General features: G+C 45.0%; 1 protein-coding gene across 6 annotated transcripts in view; it reads right to left on the bottom strand.

Moving 5' to 3' along the window:
• LOC117223693 (zwei Ig domain protein zig-8) overlaps positions 1 to 22,812 on the bottom strand; it is a 249,541-nt gene that overhangs the window by 122,636 nt on the left and 104,093 nt on the right. For all 6 annotated transcript variants that reach the window (XM_033476107.2, XM_076521231.1, XM_033476111.2 and 3 more), the window contains exon 3: positions 16,040 to 16,194. In XM_033476107.2, the coding sequence (XP_033331998.1) occupies positions 16,040 to 16,194 (155 nt within the window). The remainder of the gene's footprint in view (positions 1 to 16,039; positions 16,195 to 22,812) is intronic.

Genomic DNA, 22,812 nt, shown 5'->3' with positions numbered 1-22,812 from the left:
AGGCATCTCGAGATTACCATCTTTCCTCAGAAACAGCGGATTTCCTTAAATCTCTGTACAGATCTCTCGGAGTTCTAAAGACGCTGCGTTCGCGGTCTTAACAGGATCATTTGCAATTCGTTCAGGAAGCAATCACAGGTGTAAATCTATCTGTCTGACCGTTGCTCGCGTGGCCGATGATAATTCTCCCTCTCTTTTCAATTAATGAGGGGAACACGCCCGGTGCTCGGACAGAGTATTTTACGCGAGGATAAAGGAGTGTATTCTATTGTTCGGGGCCCGATAAAAATAAAATAGGAACCGGCCGGCTGGGAACGCTAGACGGTGGGGCAATAAAAGCACGAAAGGAAATAATTTCGTTGGGGCAGTTCCCACGACTGAGAATGGCTCCCTTCGCCTTTAAACGACAGCCCTTAAAAAGGTTTGATAGCTCGAGAAGTCTCGGTTCCAGATTGCTCGAGTTAACGAAGCGCATTGTCGTTAGCCGGGAGAGCGCTGAAAGAAGTTTCGCATTTAAAGTCAATCTTCCGGCTATTTGTTACAACGGCGGAAATACGCTCGCCTTTTTCACCCCCCGCCACGGCCAGTTTTAATGAACTTTCCAGCCGGCCGGCGGACAGGTGCGACGATTTTCTTTCGCGGCACGGGAAACGCGGATTTTCCAGAAGCACCTGTTGTGCCCGAGCAATATTTTAACGGACAACTTTGATGCTGCTTTACATCGTGTTTGCCGAGCACACTTAATTCCACGTGCCACTCGTCGGCCCTCGACGGACCACTCCATTCGAATAATATTCCCGTAAACGGTTGCTCGTAACTGATATCAAACGTTCGGAACGACGAGCCGCTCCTCAAACAGACGGGAACGTCAAACACGCCCGAACGTTGCCAATTTTATTCGCGTTCAGACTCCTCCGAAAAGATGTTCCTAAATCGTCGTTTCAGGTCGGTATTAATTAAACGGGACATGGATCTCGAGGAGGCCCAGATGCGAATTAAGCAAATGCCAAACTCTTTTCTAAGAAACTGTCAAACTGTTGGACCGTTTTTTAAGAACTTGTTCAGAAGCGACAATTATTTCAGACGTGATCCAACGAAGTGTTTGCATTAGATCGTTATTCCAAACGAATTTCTTGCATTATATTAATTCAACAAATTCGACGATCCAATCATTTTAATATAGACCCAGGAATAACGTAAATGTTGCCAGATCTTCGATGTCCTGAAATAGATCGTTCCTAGATCGTTTACCCTGAATGGACTCAGAAACAACCTGATAGACCTCGATACCTGTATCAAGGTGAACTTGGTACGTTCCATGCTACACCTCAATCAGGTCAACATCAATTCCACTCAAATTCCATCGAACTAATTTTGCATCAACCCAGAATTCCTCTACGATCAACACGTTAAGCGCCAAGCCTGATTTGTCTTCCTCTCCGTTTAATCCGCGTGATAACATCCTGCAAAATCTGCGAATGCCGTGTTTCGATAATACTAATTAAAATTTGCTTCGGTAACGAGTAATATTTAGGTATATTTTCATCTGATCGCCAAGTCAGTCACCGTTGACTGACTCGTTTCGAACGAAAAATGCAGTAATTTCTCCCTAATTCGCGCTCAGATTGCGCACAAAAATGGACAATTTTGGAAGATGAGATACGATTATTCGAGCCTTGCGGCTCGTTTTCACGGTTACCGATTGTCAATAATTATGAAAACGAGACGCAAGGTTTGAATAATCCTCACAAATTGACCATTTTTGTGCGCAATCTCAGCGCGAATTAACACTAAACCTACCGCGGTCAAAGTGACCGCGTTCTTATTTTGCAATTCTGAAAAGTTCCGAGACTCTTTCGTGGAAAACGCTTGAATAAGTTATATCATTGGAGCAAGTCTTATAATAAAAACTTTACAAATTCTAAATAAATTCGATCTTCCCCACTTTTGTGAAACAGTACATACCAGTTAGTATTACTGCTTGGTAGGTTTAGTGTTAAGAAGAAATTGCTGTGCAGCGTTAGTCATCGGTGACCGACACGTTAAACACGTTAAACACGCTCATGTTAAAGCATGAGAATCTGAACATGAACTGGTGCCAAGAGGATGCAACGATCCTAATCCGGAATATCGTGCTTTCTTCCCGCGAGTCATGGGCGCGGTTATCTCCGTGGCAATTCGTTACACGTCGGATTTCGATGAAGCCACCTAGTGAACTTATCTTCAGGGTCCAATCTCGGGCCAGCAGCATGCGTACCGACGTGTTCCGGAGGTCCGTGGGATCGTTCGTTCGTCTCGCGTTCCCTGGGCTTGCAACCGCAGCAGCCACGTCGATTTTAGAGGGTCCGTGGAGCGGGCACAAACGGCAATAAAGCCAATTCGGTCGGCGACGGACGTGGAATTCAGCTGATCGCCCGTAGCCCGTGTGTCACTCCGGCAATTTCTGTTGTGTGTCGCTCTTGCAGACTCACGAGGATTATTTCCCGTCCTTCGTTCCTCCGCCGAAATACCAGCCGCCGTAAACAACGCTAATCAGAGAGAACGGTTTCGCGAGGACGCTCCGGAAACGCTGGATCATCGCCGCGGTTCGTTCGTCCCCCTCGGCTGTCAGTGAAATTGCCGCAGGAAATATCGCAATTAATTCGACGGATCTGATTAGCCGATATCCTCGGTTCAATGCCCGTGAAAGTAGGTAGAAGTTGCAGGATTTATGTAATGCCTATTGAAAACAGCGTCGCCGATGCTAGAGCATTTATCGACGTCAATGGAGCTGTATCTGATATCGATATTCGATGTTAATAGCTCCGCAATAATTCTGGCGAAGAGACGATGTTGCGCTGCCGCACGATGGAACCGCTCGAGCGTCCTGCGATGCCTATGATTTCATCCGATGATTAATACACTGATCTCATCCGACCGATCATCTTCGAAATGCTCGACGAGCAGCGGTGTTCTTCGACCTCGTCGACTAGGAACAGGTAAGTGATCAATCTCGCGATAGGAAACTCTGACAGAGATAGGTGTACGCGTGTGGAAAGAATAAATCAGCTGAAAAGATAGTTGAGGTTGAATAACAGTGAATACGTTTGACACTGAATTTACAGTAAAATTAACAACCGTATATGCAAAACTCTGCCAACTGTAGTAAGGCAGTGTGTGTATTGTTACGACGATTAACACATCGACTGTCGCAGCACGGCATTTAAACATTTAGACTTGACAATTTATTTTATTTTCTAAGCTATTACTTCTTCCTAATTTTATGGACTCCGGCGACTGGTAAGAACGTTGAAGACGTAATTGATGTCATAAAACATTAGTTCTGAATTTTAGACAGAATATTTTAGGTCTATGAAATTTATGTTGAGGTTCTGGAGTGGCAGGCATAGTGTCAGTGAAGAATGATGGAAACGGGTGAAATAATTAGAGAAGAATGACTCTAGCTCGCTGAGTGAAACGTTTCGATACGTGTTCTAATGTTTAGGGGCGTGGTTTCAACGGTGCCGATGGAAAAGAAAGTAGAAAAGGCTCGAATTTAGGGCTCGAATTTAAGGCTCGAATTAGAGTTAGTGGTGAGTAGTGATTTGAGACGATGAAAACGCGTTGTAGAAACGGACAACATAAAAACTGTTATCGAACATTTAGTTCGATTGCATCTAAACTCTAGACGTCCAACGCTTCAACGAATCCTACGGAGAATTTTCAAGCATCTTTGATACGCTTCGCCCAAACAATAGGACTGTGAACTTCCAGATCAGGGGATCTATGATGCGACAATTCAACGGCTACTTCAGAGTCTTCAAACGCAATGACATAATCAAAAGAAGCCTAGGCCAGGACAAAGACCGATAACGTTAGAGCCGGCCCTCGACAGCGGTCATTTCCCACAGAATCAAACAGCTGGCCCGCGCTCATTTTACCCTCTCCCGGCCGTAAATACAGATAAAGCTAATTGAGAGCAATCGTTTCACGGTGCTTCTTTAATCCCGCGGATAAATGATAAAAGCCTGACTCTCGGTTGCGCCTCGTCATCATCCCCTGACGTTTCTCTGTTATTGTTTGCCGGAACAGTTCCTTTGTCCAGCGTGTATTAGACACACATACACACACACACACAGGAGGCAGAGCAGCGGGCAGGAAGAGATGCTCGCGATTCGTTGGCCCACGGGTCCGCAAATATAAGGTATTGGAAATCAGCCGTGGCTCGAGTGGGTGTGGCTCGGCTCGGTAATGGACACAGACAGAGGCTCTCTCGGTCGCCTGTGCAAACCCCGGGACAGAGGTTCGTAATCGAAAGACGGCCACGGCCAGAAATCCTCGAGAACGCTCTCGTTCACAAACACTCGTACCCCGGGACGAGGATTAGGAACGGAAGCGTCCTACCAGTGTGTCTGCGGCCCTGCCGGGGCTCGCTGACGATTGCATTTCTCGGTTTTTCCTCCAGAAATTGTTTCAATTCGACTCCGCCGACCGGCGACGCGTCGATTACGAGATTAAATCGGACTTAGTCTGCCTCCCCCGCTCCCCTTTCCACCCATACCGACTTCATTCTATCCTACGAGCAGCTTATTTGCCGGCGGGAGAAAAACAATTTTCTAAATTCGCCGCGATTAATCCTGCTCTGCTCAGCCACACGGCCATCGGCTGTCGCTGCGACTAGGCTGAGGTCTTTGCGATACTCTGGCGAAGTTAGGGTTGGTCTGGATTTTTCTTCGAATCTACTCTGAAATTCTGATGACATCGATCGGTGGACAGATCTGTTATTCGAGGAATTATTTTAGAAAACTGAGGTTTTATCTCCTGATCTGTGTCAGAGGAATTCGAAGCTGTTACGAATCTCTCGATTCGTCATTAAAACTGAAGCAAGCGATTTTATGTGCAAAGGTTCGTCATTTAAAGAATGATTTCGGAAAATCTAGACTTAATAACTGGCAGACCCCTAACTGAACGTTTCTACACCTCGCGAAAGATTCCACTAAAATGCGATTTCGGTCGAGTCTAAATCGCCTTAAGATGCGCTTTAGAGAACCGGCGAGAAATAAAATTCTCGTTGACCCCAATTTCGCGAAATTTGCCTATAAAAATGATCGATCTGCATAAACATCCGCGGTCTACCCTCTCTCGGCCATTGTTTTCCTTCTCCGCGGTGCTCGACAGAATTAATTAATTATAATAAAACTTCTTACTTCGGGGATAATTCTGAGCAGCGGAATAGCGTGTGCGCGGGGCCGATCGTTAATGCCAGATTAATGATTCGGGGGAGGCGTAACGGGTAATTAGGGGAACGAAACGAGCCGGTAGCCTTTTTGCCAGGTTCCAGCAGAGACTGTGACAAAGCAGCCTGTCAGGAGATAGCATCGGCAAGCGCCGGGAGCACTCTTTCCTCGCCTCGTCCGTCCGCTCTCCGAGGTGACTTGCATTTTCTTTGTTCATTAGCGGTAACTTCCAGCACACAGGTTGCAGGTGGTCCGCGAGGAAACTAAATAAAAAGGAGAGTCTTGTCGGTAGAATTGCGGCCGCTCGGCATATTCGTGGCTTACCCTTGTTCCTGCGTGTAGCTTCCTATTACCCTTCTCCCTTTAATTAGACACCGCGAGGTCCGTGCTGAGAGAAAATAACCGGCAGATCGAGGAAAACCGTCTCGGACCGGGAGAATAGCTCAAATCGCGCGAGATCCGATCGAGAATAACCGATTAATTGGAGGACCGGGAAAATCAGACCTCGGCGAATCTTGAGCTTATCGACGAGCAGATTTGCAGCAGCATGGTACGAGACAAAGGGAGCCGGCTGCTTGCTCGCTGTTTCCCCCGCTTTGTGCGATAGTCACCGCGCGACGACTTGCTCGCCGAACTTTAATGAACGTAACCATCGCGCTAATAAGATATCTGTTGCAAACGCTTCGGCAACGAAACACATAGATCGACGCTGCTCGAAACTCTGTCATTCTCTCTCCCTCTCTGTCTCTCTCTCTTCCTCCTTATCCAAAGGCAATTGCAAGCTCTGCAATTGACCCAGCTATATTTGTCGTTTAGGTATAATTACTTACCAGCAATTACACACGCGTCGGCGAAACTTCGCCCGATCGGGCAAATATTTAAACACTCGGAGACAGCCTATCCCCGCCACCTAGGATCCATTCGGATCGCGGGGTTCCTTGCGGATGAATACGTGGAATCCATTCGTCGGCGTTTTTTGCGTCCTGGCGCGAAGTGACGATCATCGACGACGAGCAGCGGGCGAAGCGCGAAGAAACGAGACGAGCACTCCGGTCCGGAACAGCTGACACAAAACAGCAACCGGTCGTTGCGCTTCAACCCAATTAGCCGAGCCCTCGTCTACGCCAATTTACCATTTCCGGGGATGCTAGAGCTGCCGGGGCCCTGTCCGTCCTTCATTAAACTACGATTCACCCGACTAAATATGCATCCGGTCTAATTCATGCGACCTCCTTGCCCTTGTCCCGCAGTTTTCTCTCATTATCGTGACGGGGCTCCTGCATTCTTCCCTCGGTTTCTTAGATCATCTTTACCCTCGATGACGCCGCCAGACGTCCCTCTCTACCATCCGCTTCGTTACAAGCTGACGCTTCTTCCAAATTGTAGGCGCTCATTTTTTATCAAATACGATCGCCTCATTGTTTCTGGAAAAGGTGCTTTTTCTCATCCTGCTGCTCCTTTTTAATAAAGATTCTATGTTCTGTTGCATAACGGAGCGGAAAGTTGAAGTTACTTTTTAGACAAGACGAAGCATTTCACTCAATTTCGAACGATTCTGCAAAGCGGAACAAATTTTGTTACGAGAATTGTTTCGAGATGATTCGGTACAAGGAAGTGTCCTCTTCACTGCGACCGTGAAAAATTTAACGCATAATCTTTTCCCTTTGTTTCGTCGCGCTCGAAAAGCCTGTCGAGCGTAGTTTATCCCGAAACCACATCGAAATCATTTCGTTGCTGACGAGACTACCGGACTCGCAGCTCTGGCGATTCTGATTCCAAATCCGACCACGCTTCTAAAACTAATTTATCCGCGACCACATCGAATCCATCCTCGATTTCACCGATTATACTGTTCGCCGTTCCAATTCATCACCGCTCAGATAATCGTGTGCACATTTTTCTTCTTTCTTTTCCTTTTCTCTCGAGTCCTTGCTTTCTTTTCTTGTTCCTTCTTTTGTAGTTTTAAGTTTTCATATTTTATCCGTCCTTGTGTAAATGCCACGTTATTATTGCTATCTCTCAGTGCAACAAAGGGCTTATTATTATTATTGTTGTTATTATTATTAAATTATTTCCAGCAGCCGATCGAAGTCGCCGCTGCAAAGGCCGGCATCGAATATTTTTTCATGCCGCGCATAGAGTAGTTCCATTAAAATCGCGCGGGAGCAGGGTGACAGGGCTTGTCAGAGACACGTGCGCGTGTATCGCACACGACCGCGAACACGTGTACCTGTTCTATCCGGCAACCAGCCGTCGCGTCGCGTCGCACAGGTACGCCAGGCTTGTCGGACGTGTGTATGGCGGTGCGGGCGCTCGTGCTTGTGCTCGTGCTCGTCTTCCTGTGTACGTATCAACCGGCGCGCCCAATAAATCCACGGTTTAATTAAACTAAGTTTAAACGGATCCCTCCCCCGTTCTGCCCGCCCGCGAACCGGTTATATGTATTACGTTCCTGTTCCGCCGCTAAATCAATTATCGGAGTTACCGGGCGGACGCGGAACGCCGCCGCTCCGCGCCGCGCCGCTCGGCACCGCTTCGAATATTGCAGCCGTTCCGAGTTTTTATTCGCGGTCGATCCGGATACGCGAATTTTTTAATTTGCCGAATCGACAGCCGATCGGCACGCATCGGCGAACTTTGTCGCGAATCGCCGTGTACCGCGGCAATCCTCTCGACGAGATCCGTTGTCATCGACCGTAATCCGCGCTTCCCGGTGTTCCAACGGCGCTAAGATAACTGGACGAGCCGCTGACGATAGCGTACGATCGGATAGAAAAGGTGAACCGATAAGAGAACGATTATGTACTTATAATTAGCGACTGTGAATCTTTGCCGATTCGTAAGATCGTGTTGGATCCGGCGATTCTTGGTTTCATCTACAGTCGTGGACAAACGTATGTGGACGCCTTGTAAAAAAATTTGTTTGATGTTGGACGAAAAGACTCGGATTTTGTTGAGATGATAGATTAGTTTACAAGACGACGTGTAAGAAATGTTTGCAAGGATAGCATTTGGAATGACAAAAAACTGACGCATCAATTGGTTCACCGATTTGATTAATCTTTACCATTTTAGACTGATTAACTATGAGAGGATAATTCTTTAAATTTGTTTGCATAATTAACTTCAATCAATCGTAATTCATTATAATATGCCAAAATTCTCTGATTTCGAAAAAAGTTGGAATACATGATTCTTTTGTCACTCCAGTCAATTGCAGTTTTTTGGAAGAAATTTGTACACTTTGTCTAGTAAACTAGATCCTTCTATCGCTCAAAAAAATATCAAATCACCTGGCCCTATTTGCTCAAAAAGGTATCAAATCATCTGGCCCTATTTTTAAAAACGACATTCCGTTTCGAAAGGTGTCCAGGAATACTTGTACACGTCTGTATCTACGAGTTAAGATAACAAAGGGCACAGATATTAAAGGGTTCGGACGAGAGCCCACTGTGTTGAGCGATCCAGAACGGCGTTTGCGAATTTTTCTTGTGATTTTACGATCGTAACCCGATCGCCGTTGTATTAGCAGTAAAGAATAATGAGATTCCAGCTTAGCAGATTTTTATAAAGAATGTTCCGTTGGCTTGCAGTTGATCTCAGCCGGGTTGAACTCGTTGGAAGTATTACTTCCCTCGCTGCACAAGTGGAGAATGAAACGTTGTTTCTCCTTGATCAATATTCGATGCCGGATTAAACGTCGACCAGCGGGGAAGATTGACTTCCTTTCCCTGCCGGCGAGTTATTAACGTCAAAGTAGATGAGTAGCGGAAAGAAATTACAGAAGGGTTAACGGGAGCGTGCAGCTGGAAAGCGGGGTGATTCGTCACGCAAAAACAAATCGCGAATGCACAACGAGAAAATGCGCCGCCGCGCCAGTTGCATTACAGCCCGTGCTAAATGTATCGTGGCTGTATAGCTTTTTTTGCCCCCTTTGTAATGATGTGGCAATATATTTTAAGTGAAAAATACGCCGGCGTCCATTAGCCGGCCGGTAATGCTACAGAATATTGGAAAATCATTACGAATATAAATGAAATAATATAGATTCCCGATTTCCGGCGAGATTAATTGATTCCGCGAGGAGGATAATGAATCACCGGCTTCCCAAACTGACAGAGATCATTTTCCCCTAATGTATTCGGTGTTACAGCTCGAAGGAGAGTCGACACCGTCGCGTCGCGTCGCGTCGTCGTCGTCGTCGTCCGTCGATCCACAAACGAATAATCCGGTGCTTCGTTTTACCAAGCGAAATGAGATTCCCCCGGATGGAATTCGGTATGAAGAATTCGACTGTCCCGAGGATCCCCGACTCAGACGGGCTTAATCAACGAGTAATAAGATCAAAGGATTAATTAGGCATCCCGGGGAACAATTGAATGGTAATACTAGCGACGTGTGTACCCGGAATTCGGTTGCCACGATGTCCGGGGTACGCGTTTAAGCCTAAGCCGCTGCAACTATTTCCGGGCGGTACACGCGATGGGAAGGGCACGATTAAACAGATCGTTTCCGGTACAATCGGGCTCGGTGTGTTGCACACGCGTCCCACCAGAACGAGATGCGATCGCGCGTCCATTTTTCTTCGGCTGCCGAGCCGACGGAACAGTGATCTACCGCCGCGCAACAGTTTCCAGCGGAATTTTAAGAAGCCCATACATCAGTGCATCAAACCTCCTGCATTATTCAGGCTAATGCATTCCCCTAATAACGGACGAATGGATTCTTACTCGCTATTCGCGGCGCGCCGTTACAGACACTTTACCCATCCTCCTGCATCCAGAAGCACGCCGGACAGGAGCCAACAAGATGGAACGAAACAACCGTCGAATCTGACCCACGGAAAAATGAACTAAATGACCGGAATTTCTTTCTAAATGATAGAAGGTCTGGTCTACGAGACAATAATCTACCAGACAATGATTGAAATAATTTTTTCTACATTTTGCTAGTGCAGTAATGACTTGCTAACTGATGCTCAGATTGTGCAGAAAAATGGATAATTTACAGCAATATTAACAACCATATATGCAAAACTCTGTCAACTGTAATATGGTAGTGTGTGTATTGTTACGATGATTAACACATCGACTGTCGCAGCACGGCATTTAATCATTTTTAGACTTTATAATTTATTTTATTTCCTAAGCTATTACTTTTTCCTAATTTTATGGACTCCAGCGACTGGTAAGAACGTTGAATAATACAAGGACTAGTCTACGAGACAATAATCTACCAGACAGTGACTGAAATAATTTTTTCTAAATTTTGCTAGTACAGTAGTGACTCCCTAACTGACACTCAGATTGTGCAGAAAAATGGATAAATAATACACGATTATTCGAGCCTTGCAGCTCGTTTTCATAGTTGTTGACAATTCGTGACTATAAAAACGAACCGCAAGGCTGGAATAACCTCCTCTTTCCTAATTGTCTATTTTTCTGCACAATCCGAGCGTCAATTAGAAAAGGCATTACGATACTTGGGATGACATGAAAAGAAGATAAAGAACTCTCGCTTTTCAACACTTTTTATCTGAACTTGTAACGAGAATGTAAAAAAAGTGAACTTGAAAGACACGCAGGATATTCTTGGTGGTTTCCTTCTCAATCAGATTTTTGTACAGTAAGAAATCGCTCGATTCTACGCTAAAATTATACACGTTTCCGCTGAAATTCTCTATGTATTCAACTAACTAACACTCGTCGATAAATACCAATGTATATTTGACAATCGACCCGATTCTCTAGTAACTAGGTTGCGCACCGTATTTGATCGTAACTAACACCGCGCCGATTTGTCGGGGATTAATGTTTGCATTTATATAATTTACTTATCGATAGATATACACGAATTCTTCGAACCTCGTCCGCAACAGACCGCGCCGAGCGTCATACGAATTACATAACCATCATGGGCGCTAATAAACGCGGAATTCCTGTTCGAGAGTATACCGAGTTATTTAATTCGCCGAATTAGAGCGGAGCTCTCGCAGAGATTTCGACCGAACCTGCTGTCCAGCTCGAATTATACCGCGGAACGTTTTAATCGGTGCATCCGCAAACGAGCCGGCGTTCCTAAGAACTGTCGGGTTTCCGCGCGTGCTTTTGTCGGCGAAGCCAGGCCTCGAAAACGAAGGATCGTAAGAGTCAAAGGGCGAAGAGGCTGGCTGGCGGAGCGCGAGGCATCGATGCGTTAAATTACACGCTGCCGGTCGAACCGGTAGGGACACTCCCGCTAATTAAATGTTACAGCGCGGCCGATCGCGGCCGGATATCCGCGGGACTCTTCGCGCTGGATCGAGCAGTACGTCAAAGCGCGGCAGTTAATGTCAACCGGCTTCTCGCTAACGGCTGCTCGATGGACAAACAATTCTAAAACGCTGAAAATCGAACCAATCCATTTCCGGCGTGCCCGCCGGCCGGCCGACATTTATCCTTTGATCTTTGTCAGCTGTCCGCCGGTCGCCGATGCACTCGCGTTTCCGTGAGTATACATATTCGCCGGCACGTTTGCACGGCGTGCCCTTCCTTCATCCTCTACGCGGATCCGAGAGCGTGTTGGTTGCCGAGGAGAACTATCCTCTGTAACCACTTCGCCGAGTATGCTTGATCGGTTCATTTGCCGGCAGGCGAAGGAGCAGTCACCCCTGACGAACCTCAAAGTTCGGTTAGGCCCTTGCCTCCTTCGAACCGCATAGTCCTTTCGAATCTTTCAAATCGCATCCATGTCTGTGTTTACCGGTGAAATGACTAAGTACAGGGTGTCGTGTGACCGGTGCTGCAACCGGATGGGTGCTGATTCTACGTCGAAAAATAGATCGAAAATGTAGAGTATATTGTTTTCATTCGTGGCTCTGTTTTCGAGAATAGCTGAATAATGTACAGATGGCTATCAATCAACTGTTGGAAAAGCAGAAGCGACTTCCGAATATTTCTAGCTACGATAATAGAAGCAATTTCTGTCTGCAACCACATTAAACTAATCTAATCTTGGCCAGGAATGAATTCGTCAGAATAAATTATTCGAGGAAAAAGTCAGCTTGGTTACTCGCCGGTTTCTGCTATATCTTTGCTTCCTAAAAAGTAGATGCTAATTGCGACTATATCTTCTTTCATGAAATTGACGTTATTTTTAATACAATGTAAGAAATATATTTATGTACTTGGTACAGTTTAATGTTATTAACGTTGAAATAAATTAAACAAATTATAACAATATCCTATCGGGTTTCATATTCATTTAATTCTCTGTCAGTGTCCTAATACTTTTGAAGACGGCCTAAGAAGAGGGGGGGGGGAGGGAGTCCAACAGGAGTTTACAGTGTCCTAATACTTTTCGATTAAATAACTCATAAACGTATCTTTACACAAATCGAATAATCATGAATGAGAAAAAATCAATGACCCATCGTTTCGACGTGTTCCTTAAATCGAGTGTTAAACAGCTGATCCAGTCGCGAAATAAAAATGATCCGGATCTGTTGGAACAAATGGAACTCGCTCCCCGATTTCCGTCATGAAATCCTACTTAGAGCCGACACACCTCTAATCCTAGATCCAGCGACGATACCAAAGGCAATTTTTGTCAGTAACCACATGGAGCTCCTCTCCAGCCGAGTATGTTTGATCGGTTCATTTGCCGGCAGCTGAGAGAGAGAGAGAGAGAGAGAGAGAGAGAGAGAGAGCACAGTCACCCCGGCAACCCCTGCCAATCCCCGGTCTAGCCGCGATGCTAGCTTCATCCGTCGTTCCGGGCCGCTATCTGGCAATTAAAGGCAGCCCTCGCGCGACCAAGGGCCGACGACGGACACACACCGACGCACACAGAGAGCACCGTGCCGGTCACACTTGTCGCACACAGCGAATCCCGGCGAATTCGAGGGTGAAATCGGGGGATTCGAGGAGAGATTTAAGGACTGTCTTTCTTGCCGGCTGGCCGATAGGCGCTCACCGACGCGTTAAAGTAGACTCAACGTGGACACGTGATACCGCCGGGGATGGTATTTCGTGGTTGTCTGTCGATTTACCGCTCCCCGAGACCGGCAAGACAACTCGATTCTGAGCCGGCCGATATCGATCCGAGCGCGGCCACTTCGCTCGGCTAACTTTCATTGTTAGAGTTTCGACGGAGTTTCTTCGAGGGCAGTGTCCAGAACATCTTTTTCCTCCGGCAGAGTTCATCGATGGATCCCGTATTTTTGCGGATACAATTAACGCTGGAACCATCGAACCGGCCCGAATCGCTGATTTATTCGTTTATAGTTAACGATATTGCGCAGACGTTTCTGTGCGAAAGTCTTCATTGTTCGAGCACGCGGTGCAAAGCTTAATTGAATTCTGCGATTGTTATGAAACATTATATAACATCATATATATATTAGCGTGTTTAGGAATCGATAATTCTAGTGTTAATGTACGGCACAATTTCAATTATTCGGTCCTGCGATTCTCTATGCCACGCCAAATACGTTTCAAATACAATCAGCTCAATCGATGGCAACTAATATGCATAACGATTTACTGTACGTAACAATAGTTGCGAAATCCGGCATTGTAACTAAGTGATCGTTCTAATATCGGAACGTTAACATTCGCGTTGCTCTAATTAGGCCCAGAATGTCCGCTCTATTTCGCGTAGCACATTTAAAACCCCGTTCGATCAACTTTCACGGGTGACAAAATGTTTTTAAAAAACTAGGTGCTGAATTTTTAGCGTAGTCCGTTAAATGAATCAAAATCGTCTTGTATCTACAAAATTCATGAGCGTTACCCTATGTAATCGCTGTAATCATTTTTGTCGTTTCGATCGTTACAATATGAAATAAGTTATCCCGATATCGTGTTATTTTTATAGACACTCCTGCAGCAGTGAACACGTTGAATAAATTCGCTGTCAATTTGCCGCGCCGGGGAACAACAAATATTAATGAGAACACGGGTAAAAGATCCGTTGTTCGTCCAACTAGTGGCGTTACGTTCGGCCGTGCATTGCGGAGCAAAGAAATTATTCATCGCCGTTGAAACATTCGTTTGAAATTCGTTCCGATTTTAATGAAGACATTCGTTCTCATTAAAGTAACCGAAACAACCGCGAAAATAACTCCGCCGATTTTTCAGCGCGGCTCCACTATTCACAATGAATAGTGATGGGTCGCGGATTTTCGTTTTCGGGATCCATTTGCATCGCGATAAACGCGGCGTCGAGCTAAAAGCAAAAGACAGCTGGGATCAAATCGTCATCGTTCGGAAAATTCAGACTGTTCGAAGGGGGAGGGGGTGGCTGGTGTGGCGGGGAACGCGGGTGGTTGAACCGGTTATTTTCATCGAGACAGTGAAATTTATTGAAACGTGAACAATCCCTCGATCATCCAGCGACTCGCGTCATCAATTTATCGGACGAGCGGGTCGGCCCGACTGTAAGCTGCTTCGATGGAGAGTCCGCTGTTCCCTCGCTCCGTGAATGAAAAATTAATTACTCTCACTCGATACTCTGTCCACCTGTCCTCTTCATATCCGGTAATTCGCGTTCCATTAATATTTCACGGGTATCCGCCGCGAGATCCGCGAGAACGCGGCCCGGGTCGGGCCGGACCGGGCCGATTCGCGACAATATGCGGGCACGTAGCGATAAGTAAACATTACGCGCCCGTTCCGCCCCCCGAAAACTAGCCATTATGCATATTGATACGGTTTATGCGTATGCTAATACCCGGGCACATATAACTATACGATTACTTCGCCGGCCGTGCCGCTTTTAACGCTCCGCGGTGGCCGCGGATAGCATTCGTAAAGCGGAATCATTTATTCGAGCTCGCTAATGCGGCCGCAGTTCCCGGACAAATACTTTTCGCCGAGCAGAATTACCCAGGATAATCCGCGATACACAATTTCCGAAGAATAATAATAAGCTGCACGGTCGGTCGATCGTCGGGATTATTCATACGCGGCCGCGGTTTACTATGATTTCGAGGCTGTTTACCTTCGTTCGACAATAGTGTTATTAATATTAGGCTTGCCGGATAATTATTCGAGGCTTCTCCGACACGTTACAACGATCTCCGAAAGGAGCGATGCGTGCGGGAGCGGTCAGAAAAACAAAGTGAATCGTAATTTCAGAGACAGCTGGAAAAACGTCGATTTTTGAAGTAGTAAATAGACCATAAATATTTGGCAAATACACTTGTTTTGAAATAACATGGAATATAGAAATAGCATTTCTTTCTGACCAAATTTATTGTTAACATAATTTAGGATTAACTTAATTTAAAGTAACTGTATAATTTATTTCACTCCTCTTTGGAATATTTTGCCGTGTACAAATTCCGTTTAAAGACATACAGTCCAAAATTCTGGAAAATGACTCACGCCATTATCACATAAACCCACTCAATTATCATCCTTTAATAACTCCGATATCTACAATACGTTGCGTCAGAACGCGATACAACGCGTAGTCAACTATCGGACAATCATTCGCCGTCCTGTTACTCGTAACAATCGAAGCTAATAATTAAACGGGACGATCTTATCGTCCGTTTATTCCCGTGTTTGCACAAAGAATTATTAACGTTATGTGTTTCTCCCGGCCCTCCATTCACCGTCCAAAATCACCCATTCTGCTTCGCCAGGTCGTTCTAATTAATAGCCCACCATTCTCTGTCGGATTAATGGGTCGTTCGCGGAAACAGGGACGACACCCGCTTCGACAATACCCCGTCGTTTTCGGATACTATCGCCGAAGTGTCCGATCGATGCGTTTTTTCAAAATGCTCCCCGAATCTTCGAACGATTAATAAATATTTCCGGGAGTCGTTCACTCACCACTCTGTCTCCGAGATGCTTCACGTAACAATTCAATTCCGCTGTCTGGCCGACAATGGCGGTGACATTCCGCTCAGCGATGTCGTCGAAAATTGGCTTGTTCACAGGGCTGGTCGGCTTGCTTCCGGCGACCACGCTGGACAGGCTGGATCCACCTGGAAAACGGGAAAAATCAGGCAGGTGTTTCATGTCACGATTCATTATTTGTTCCGACGATCGACGAGTTAAATTCGCTGAAATGCTAAAATTCGCAGCACAACGATCCGTGCACAATTCAACGGCTTAATGCACAAATTGATCCGTCATTCAGTCGATGACATTCGTCCAGCCTTTGAATCACGAATCAAACATCTCCAAAAAATCGGAGCTCGATCTATTGGTTTGTGATCTTTTCAGTGCTTCGCTAATAATTAGAACTCCTTTTGTTCTTAATAAATTTTGAGAATGTACGTCTGCATTAATTGTAAAAATCAAGTATCGGAAACAGATAAGTTAACCTTGACGTAACCTTGACATAACCTTGACATAACTTTGACATAACCTTAGTTTGTTTATTCTCGAATAAACCGGCACCACTACCAAAGATCTCAAACAAATGAAAACCATACCTGATTTCGAAGGAGCGGGAATAAGTGGCATGCGTCACAGGCCCGCTTCAGGGGCATTATAATGTTTACGCGATGTATGCAAGTGCACGCCGCTGTACGGAACTCTCGGCGCATGCGTCACCCCACTCCATCGATGACTTATTTGTCCGAGAACCAGCGGCGTCAGGCTGTCGCTTAAATCGAGACTTCCCCGACGTTCGGATCACGTGACGAGGTAAGGAGCGGTAATTGGGAGAAGACCGAATACTGGCCACTCCCCTATTTACGAGTATCCCCGACAGTGCCCGACGGACGCCGATCCTCTGACATGTACGCAGCAAAGCTGTGCAATCTCGTAAGTACGATTCGCGCAAATTTCCTTCGGGATCGAATGTGTTTATCGTAGCATTCGAACTCGCGACTTGCCCCGATGCAAGAATATTCGACGTTCGAAGCTGAGAGGTTAGAAATAATACGGTCCAAGTCCGCGAATTCCAGCGGGCAGTGCCAGAAATAAAGGCGGCGTTGCCAAATTCGAAAATACCTCGTGGAAAGTGGGCAACGAGCAAGAGGGCAAGTTTATTGTTACTGGAGGGATCCGTTCCTTTAACAAAAACAAGGAAACCCAAGGAACAGAGAGCAGCGAAACGGCCGCGTTCAAAGTCACCGCGAGCGGTATGAATATGGAAGCCCTTCGTGCTCTCGTATCAAACGCGGTTGGGCGGCGTGTCAGGCGCGTGGGCGTGCGTCTGCACGAGCCAGTAATATCAAAAGTTCCGGCTCGAGTGGACTGGAAGTTGCCGTAGACACAGGTAATTCTAATAAGTACTTGATTAAGGGAGAACTTCTCCGCGCAATAGTAATGCGTTGCCGCTATTATGCATGGTTGTCGCGGCACAATCATGGCTAACGTTCGTGGAATACCGTGTTAGTTGCGCCCGGGGAACAGCCGCCCCCTTCTTTGATCCCCCGTTAATGCAAATAGTTGGCGAACTAATAATTCGGGGAACGTGCCGCCGCTACGAGCGCCCGTTGTTTGCGCCCCCTTGAACCCCATTGACCCTCCGGAAGGAGTCACGGGGAGGCTCCGCGCTATGCCGGAAAATTCTCTTACCATTGATACTAACCCACGAGCAGAAACTCTGCCACTTAGTGCAACCCTTAACCGGCCACGTGCCATCTGCGCGAACGTTTCTGGTAATTTCGGAAACGCTTCGTAACTAATTCCGACCCCTTAAACTCTCGCAGTATAACAACTATTCGGTGGATCATCGTGTAAAAAATAAAAATTGTCTAGCTTACTTTTCAAACGAAAGTGCTCGACGACATGTATTTGGTCCATTCTTTAATCTTTTCAATTGTTTTAAAATAGTATATCCGTATTTGTCCCGCGTTAGCCAAATTGGTTTTCCGCTTAAATTCACAGTCTAATAGTAACGAGGACAGAGTCGTTATCAATTCATTATTCACTTGTCCGAGATTGAAATAGAGTTTAATCATCCTCTGGTCAATATTTGGCTGGTATAATTAATCCTGCTAGGTTTTGTCGGGTCTATGGGGCCCAGAACGTACAGGCTTCTGCAATTTGTTCAGTTATCATCTTGACGAAGTCTTTATAAAATTCTGCAAATATATTTCCACTTTCTCTTCTGAAGTTTAATATTTATTGTTTGACGAATATAACGAATATAAATTGTCTTCCTCATGCAGGAATTTAATATCGACGAAAAATTGCTAATCTGAATGTAGCTGCGAAAGGAGTACATATTACAGTAATGTCTCCCTTACTGACACTCGGATCGTCCACTAAAATGGATAATTTGGGAAGAGGAGATACGATTATTCGAGCCTTGCGGCTCACTTTTATAATTGTGGACAATTTATAACTATAAAAATAAACCGCAGGGCTCGAATAATCTTATCTCCTCTTCCCAAATTGTCCATTTTTGTGGTCAATCTGGGGGTCAATTAGAGAGACATTACTGTAGTTAGTTTGCTGTTTCGTGTATCCCGTGGATTGAAAAATAACATTCCTTCGCAGTTTTCTAATTGTACAGTAACTGAATGTTGTTCTATGCATCTCCTGGTATAGAAAATTATTTTTATACACGATTCCCTGGTTGGACGAGAACTCGATCCAACCCTTTGTTATTCTATGTGTCGTCTTTTGTCCGTAGTTTTCTGAATGTACAGGGGCTGAATCAACCCCATGCGGTTGTTATACGCGCTTTCTGCTCTGGAAAATAAATACATGGATTACCCAATGTTAGGATAGAGTAACGGCGGTTATGCGTGTGTGCGTGTCCGTATGGATTCGATATTATTCTCTCGGATGATACGCATGAGATTGCATAAATAACGGTATACGAAATAACAAAGAGAGCAGACGTCGGAGATTCAGAATGTGTGTGTGCGTGTGACCTGGAGCGACTGTTGTGTCGTTTATTATATTCTTGTTTGGCCGTTCGCTTTCGCTCTTCATTTTATATCAAAATATATTTTTGAACTATTGCTAATTCTCTGTAACTTTTTTGCAACACACAGGAGCTGCATCATGCCTTTGTGATCTCTAGAATGCACCCTCGGGTGCCACCCATGTGTAACCGACGCGTCTGGTCAACTGGAATTTGACGAAAAATCGCATCGATATAGATTTCGCGAAACGATATTTGTTAATTTCGAAAGTACGACAATTACCAGCAGTTTTATGACCGCTCGGAGAGGGGATTCGAGTGCAATGGATAAAAAAAAAAAAGAAGTCAGCATGAGATTCGCATAAAGGAGTCCCGGAGGTAGACGGAACGAGCACGTCGAACTCGGACGATGCTGTAAAAGGATGGTTGCCGGGTAAAGAGTATTCTCCCGGAACGGCCGCAGATTCCTATGAATCACTCGATCTGCCATTAACCAGGATTTCGTGGATCGCTGAGACTGGCGAGTCGCCATTAACATGATCCCGCGAGAGTGGGTGGGAAATGGCGGAAAAACGGGACTGAGCAGGCCGATTGCCGGGCGGTCGAGTGCCCGGGGTTTGCAGGGGAGCAGTGAAACAGAGCGGGGCGTTCGATAAAATTTCCCGTTGTGTGCCGGGGAAAATGGGATTTCGGCGGTCCAGGAATTGAAATTGTTACGAGGTACACGCGAAATTGTTGGGAATCGTTGGACGATAGTCCCGGTATCGATACGCGCTTCGAAGGAGCTCGTCAAAGGGATTGCCAGCCGATAACGAAGCAGCGGGGGCGTCGAATTCATTCACAGGCGAGCGATCGTGGCTCGGTTCATGGTCAGAGTCGTTTGCCGGTTTCTCAGATGGAACGATTTAATGGGGCTGTCGAGGAACTCGCGATTCCCCGAGCGTCTCCGAGTAAAACAATAGGAAATACAGTAGCGGACAAATGAAGGCGAAAAGAGAGAAACTGGTAGGACGCACTGTCCTTGCAAATCTTCTCCAATGCGATGTCTCTTATGAGACTTTATCGTGCATGCTTTGATAAATGCAAAAAATAATGAACAAAACAATATTTCCCTGTTTCAGAATGACGAGAGCAAAGCAGTCGATGCGCAGCTTGCGTTTTTCCGAGACTTTCGGGGTAAGTGTTGCAAATATTGTTCCAGAACGAAAAATCGATTTTTTTCTGAATCTATATTGAAATAGCTAGAGAAGGGCGTTGCAGATTTTTGAAGTGTTGATTTATATAGAAATGGTGAGCACTTGAAGACAAAAATTCGACTTCGTTAAAAAGAAACGCATCAAATATTTTTTGTTCGTGATTTCATTTATTTCTTCTCACATCTGAATTCCCCATTCACTTATTTATCTGTTTCTAGTACGTAGATAAAAATCGCTAAAATATTTAGAATAGATATATAATCGAGATATAATCAATAAAAGAGAGATAAAAATATATATATAAATTGTTAAAAGAGAGATATATAATCGACAAAAATCGTAAAATATTTTTCTCTGAACAGATGATGGTAAACGTAAATGTCCACCGTTCATAGAAGTCAGGGGACCAGAAGCATAAAAACATACAGCGTCTAGTATAAATTTCACAGCCCTATAACCGGCCTACCATTTTTCATTTTTACGTTGTCGAAATTATGAAACGGTGAAATTATTATTTCGAAATGATTATCATGAAATTACGAGAAATTATTGAAATCGTCTATCTTAAGAAAAACGACTGAATAAACTCTAATACATAAATATAGTATATAAACTCTAATACATAAATACATATAATAACTAAATAAATAAGTAACCATAAAATTTAGCGTGTAACTAAAATTCATATTCGTTTGAAGAATAAAATGATCGCTGCTCTAGATACACGACGATCAATCGAGGGAACAAGACCGAAAATTGCGATTGCCGGAGACAGAGACCATCTCGACGGATTGTCGATTGTACATCGTAGCTTGACGGATAAAGTTCAGACGTGTCTGGACAATTTTCCCAAGACAGGAATTTTATGGCCGTCCCGGTCCGACGGTCTGAGAGCACGTATCCCGTATAAACAGGTTCGGTTTTTCCAACTCGTCTGCGAGAATCGCGAACTTCCGGACTGAAAACGGGGAAAGGGCGTCGCGGAGGGGGAGGCCGCTCGGAAGCGATACGAAAAAATATTCTTTACGCGCTCCTCACGGTACATTTATTCAAATTTATTCAAATTCGAATTTACGGTCGCGGTATCTGCCGCGCGGCGCATGTACCGATGCAAAGTCGATTTAAATACGACTTCGAAATCCCGGAGCGTTTCCTGCGGCACTCCGGCGCTTCCTCGCGATAAACACTTGTTCATGCCTGCTATTACGAGGACCATGTATCAAATTTTTCAACGGCGTGCCCGCTAATCGATAATTTCCACTTCTGCGAGTACGAAGCGCGATCAAAAAGTTCACAGAATTTTTCAATCTCGCACGCTCTTCGCGACCGATTCATTTTATCTTTGTTCCAGATGTTGGCTGACACGTTCACGATATGTATGCCGATATTTTTAGCTATTTTTAATTCGTCTTTAAGAGAAAAATATGTAACACGCTGTTTGGATTAGGCGAGTTTTTAACACCATGTGCCTACCGAACTCTAGAAGAGCACTTTGTTTCTCTAATATTCTCGCTATTTTTTATTATAACGTACGTTCGAATTCAGAAATTTATTAAATCATTTTCTATGGAAGCGTTCATATAATTTTGACAACGTTCGCGTAATTTTCTCGTAAGCCGAGTTAATTCATTCAAAAGACCGGATCTTCTTTAAAAAACTGGCATTTATACATTAAAAACTCGTTGGGACAATTGTATCGAAGCAACTAGGTCATAAAAAACCGCCCCGAAAAGGATACAAAGTTTCGACTATTAAAAATTTTCGAGTATTAAAAAATCCGACATTTCATGCGCACCAACCTAATAAATATTCCTTGAAATAGATCCAAATTCGTGAACTCTTTTACACACCTCGTAACTCGCGTTGATCACAGAACGATTCCAGCAGAGAAAATTCAGTGGTAAATTGTCTGCACACCAAAATTTCTGCGTTGTTCAACAAACTGAAATTCTCTGAATAACATTGTTGTCAGGAATTCGCAGGGATTAATACATCTGCGGATGCATCGAGATCGATTAGAATTACATGGAGCAAAATATACGGGTCGCTTTGCGCGCCGATGAATATTTTAAACGACTAATTAGAATCCACGTTTTTTTCATCGATCGGAAATCAATTCGGCGGTCCCGGTGTTTCGTCGTTGAAACTTGGGCAGGCGATTAGAAAAAATCATTGGAAAAAGTGCGGTTCTATCAGTGCGCAGCGCAATCAGGCGGTGAATTAATAAAAGCTGGCCAATATTTAATTACCATCGGCTCCATTTCCTTTAATCATTGATTGAAATACAATCAATTAGCCGGGAACCAGCCGCTATCAGAGAGAAATTTCGCCGGTCGCGAATTACTCGAATAATTTTAATCGTTCGGCTCGTTCGGTTTCGCGTTCGATTATATTCGGGGTCGTTTCGGCAATGGCTTTCGATGAAAATCACGAAAGAATCTGCACAGAGACAGGAAAAGAGAGACAGAGAGAGAGGGAGTGGAAACGAAAATGGAAATAATTAATTTCAACGATCGAGGAATCGCGTGAACGGCTCCGCAATTCGCGAAACGGATACGTCGAGATCCTACGTTGTG

This window comes from Megalopta genalis, chromosome 4, assembly GCF_051020955.1.
Source record: "Megalopta genalis isolate 19385.01 chromosome 4, iyMegGena1_principal, whole genome shotgun sequence".
Classification (NCBI taxonomy): Eukaryota; Metazoa; Arthropoda; class Insecta; order Hymenoptera; family Halictidae; genus Megalopta; species Megalopta genalis.
This window is presented reverse-complemented; position numbering and strand designations above follow the sequence as displayed.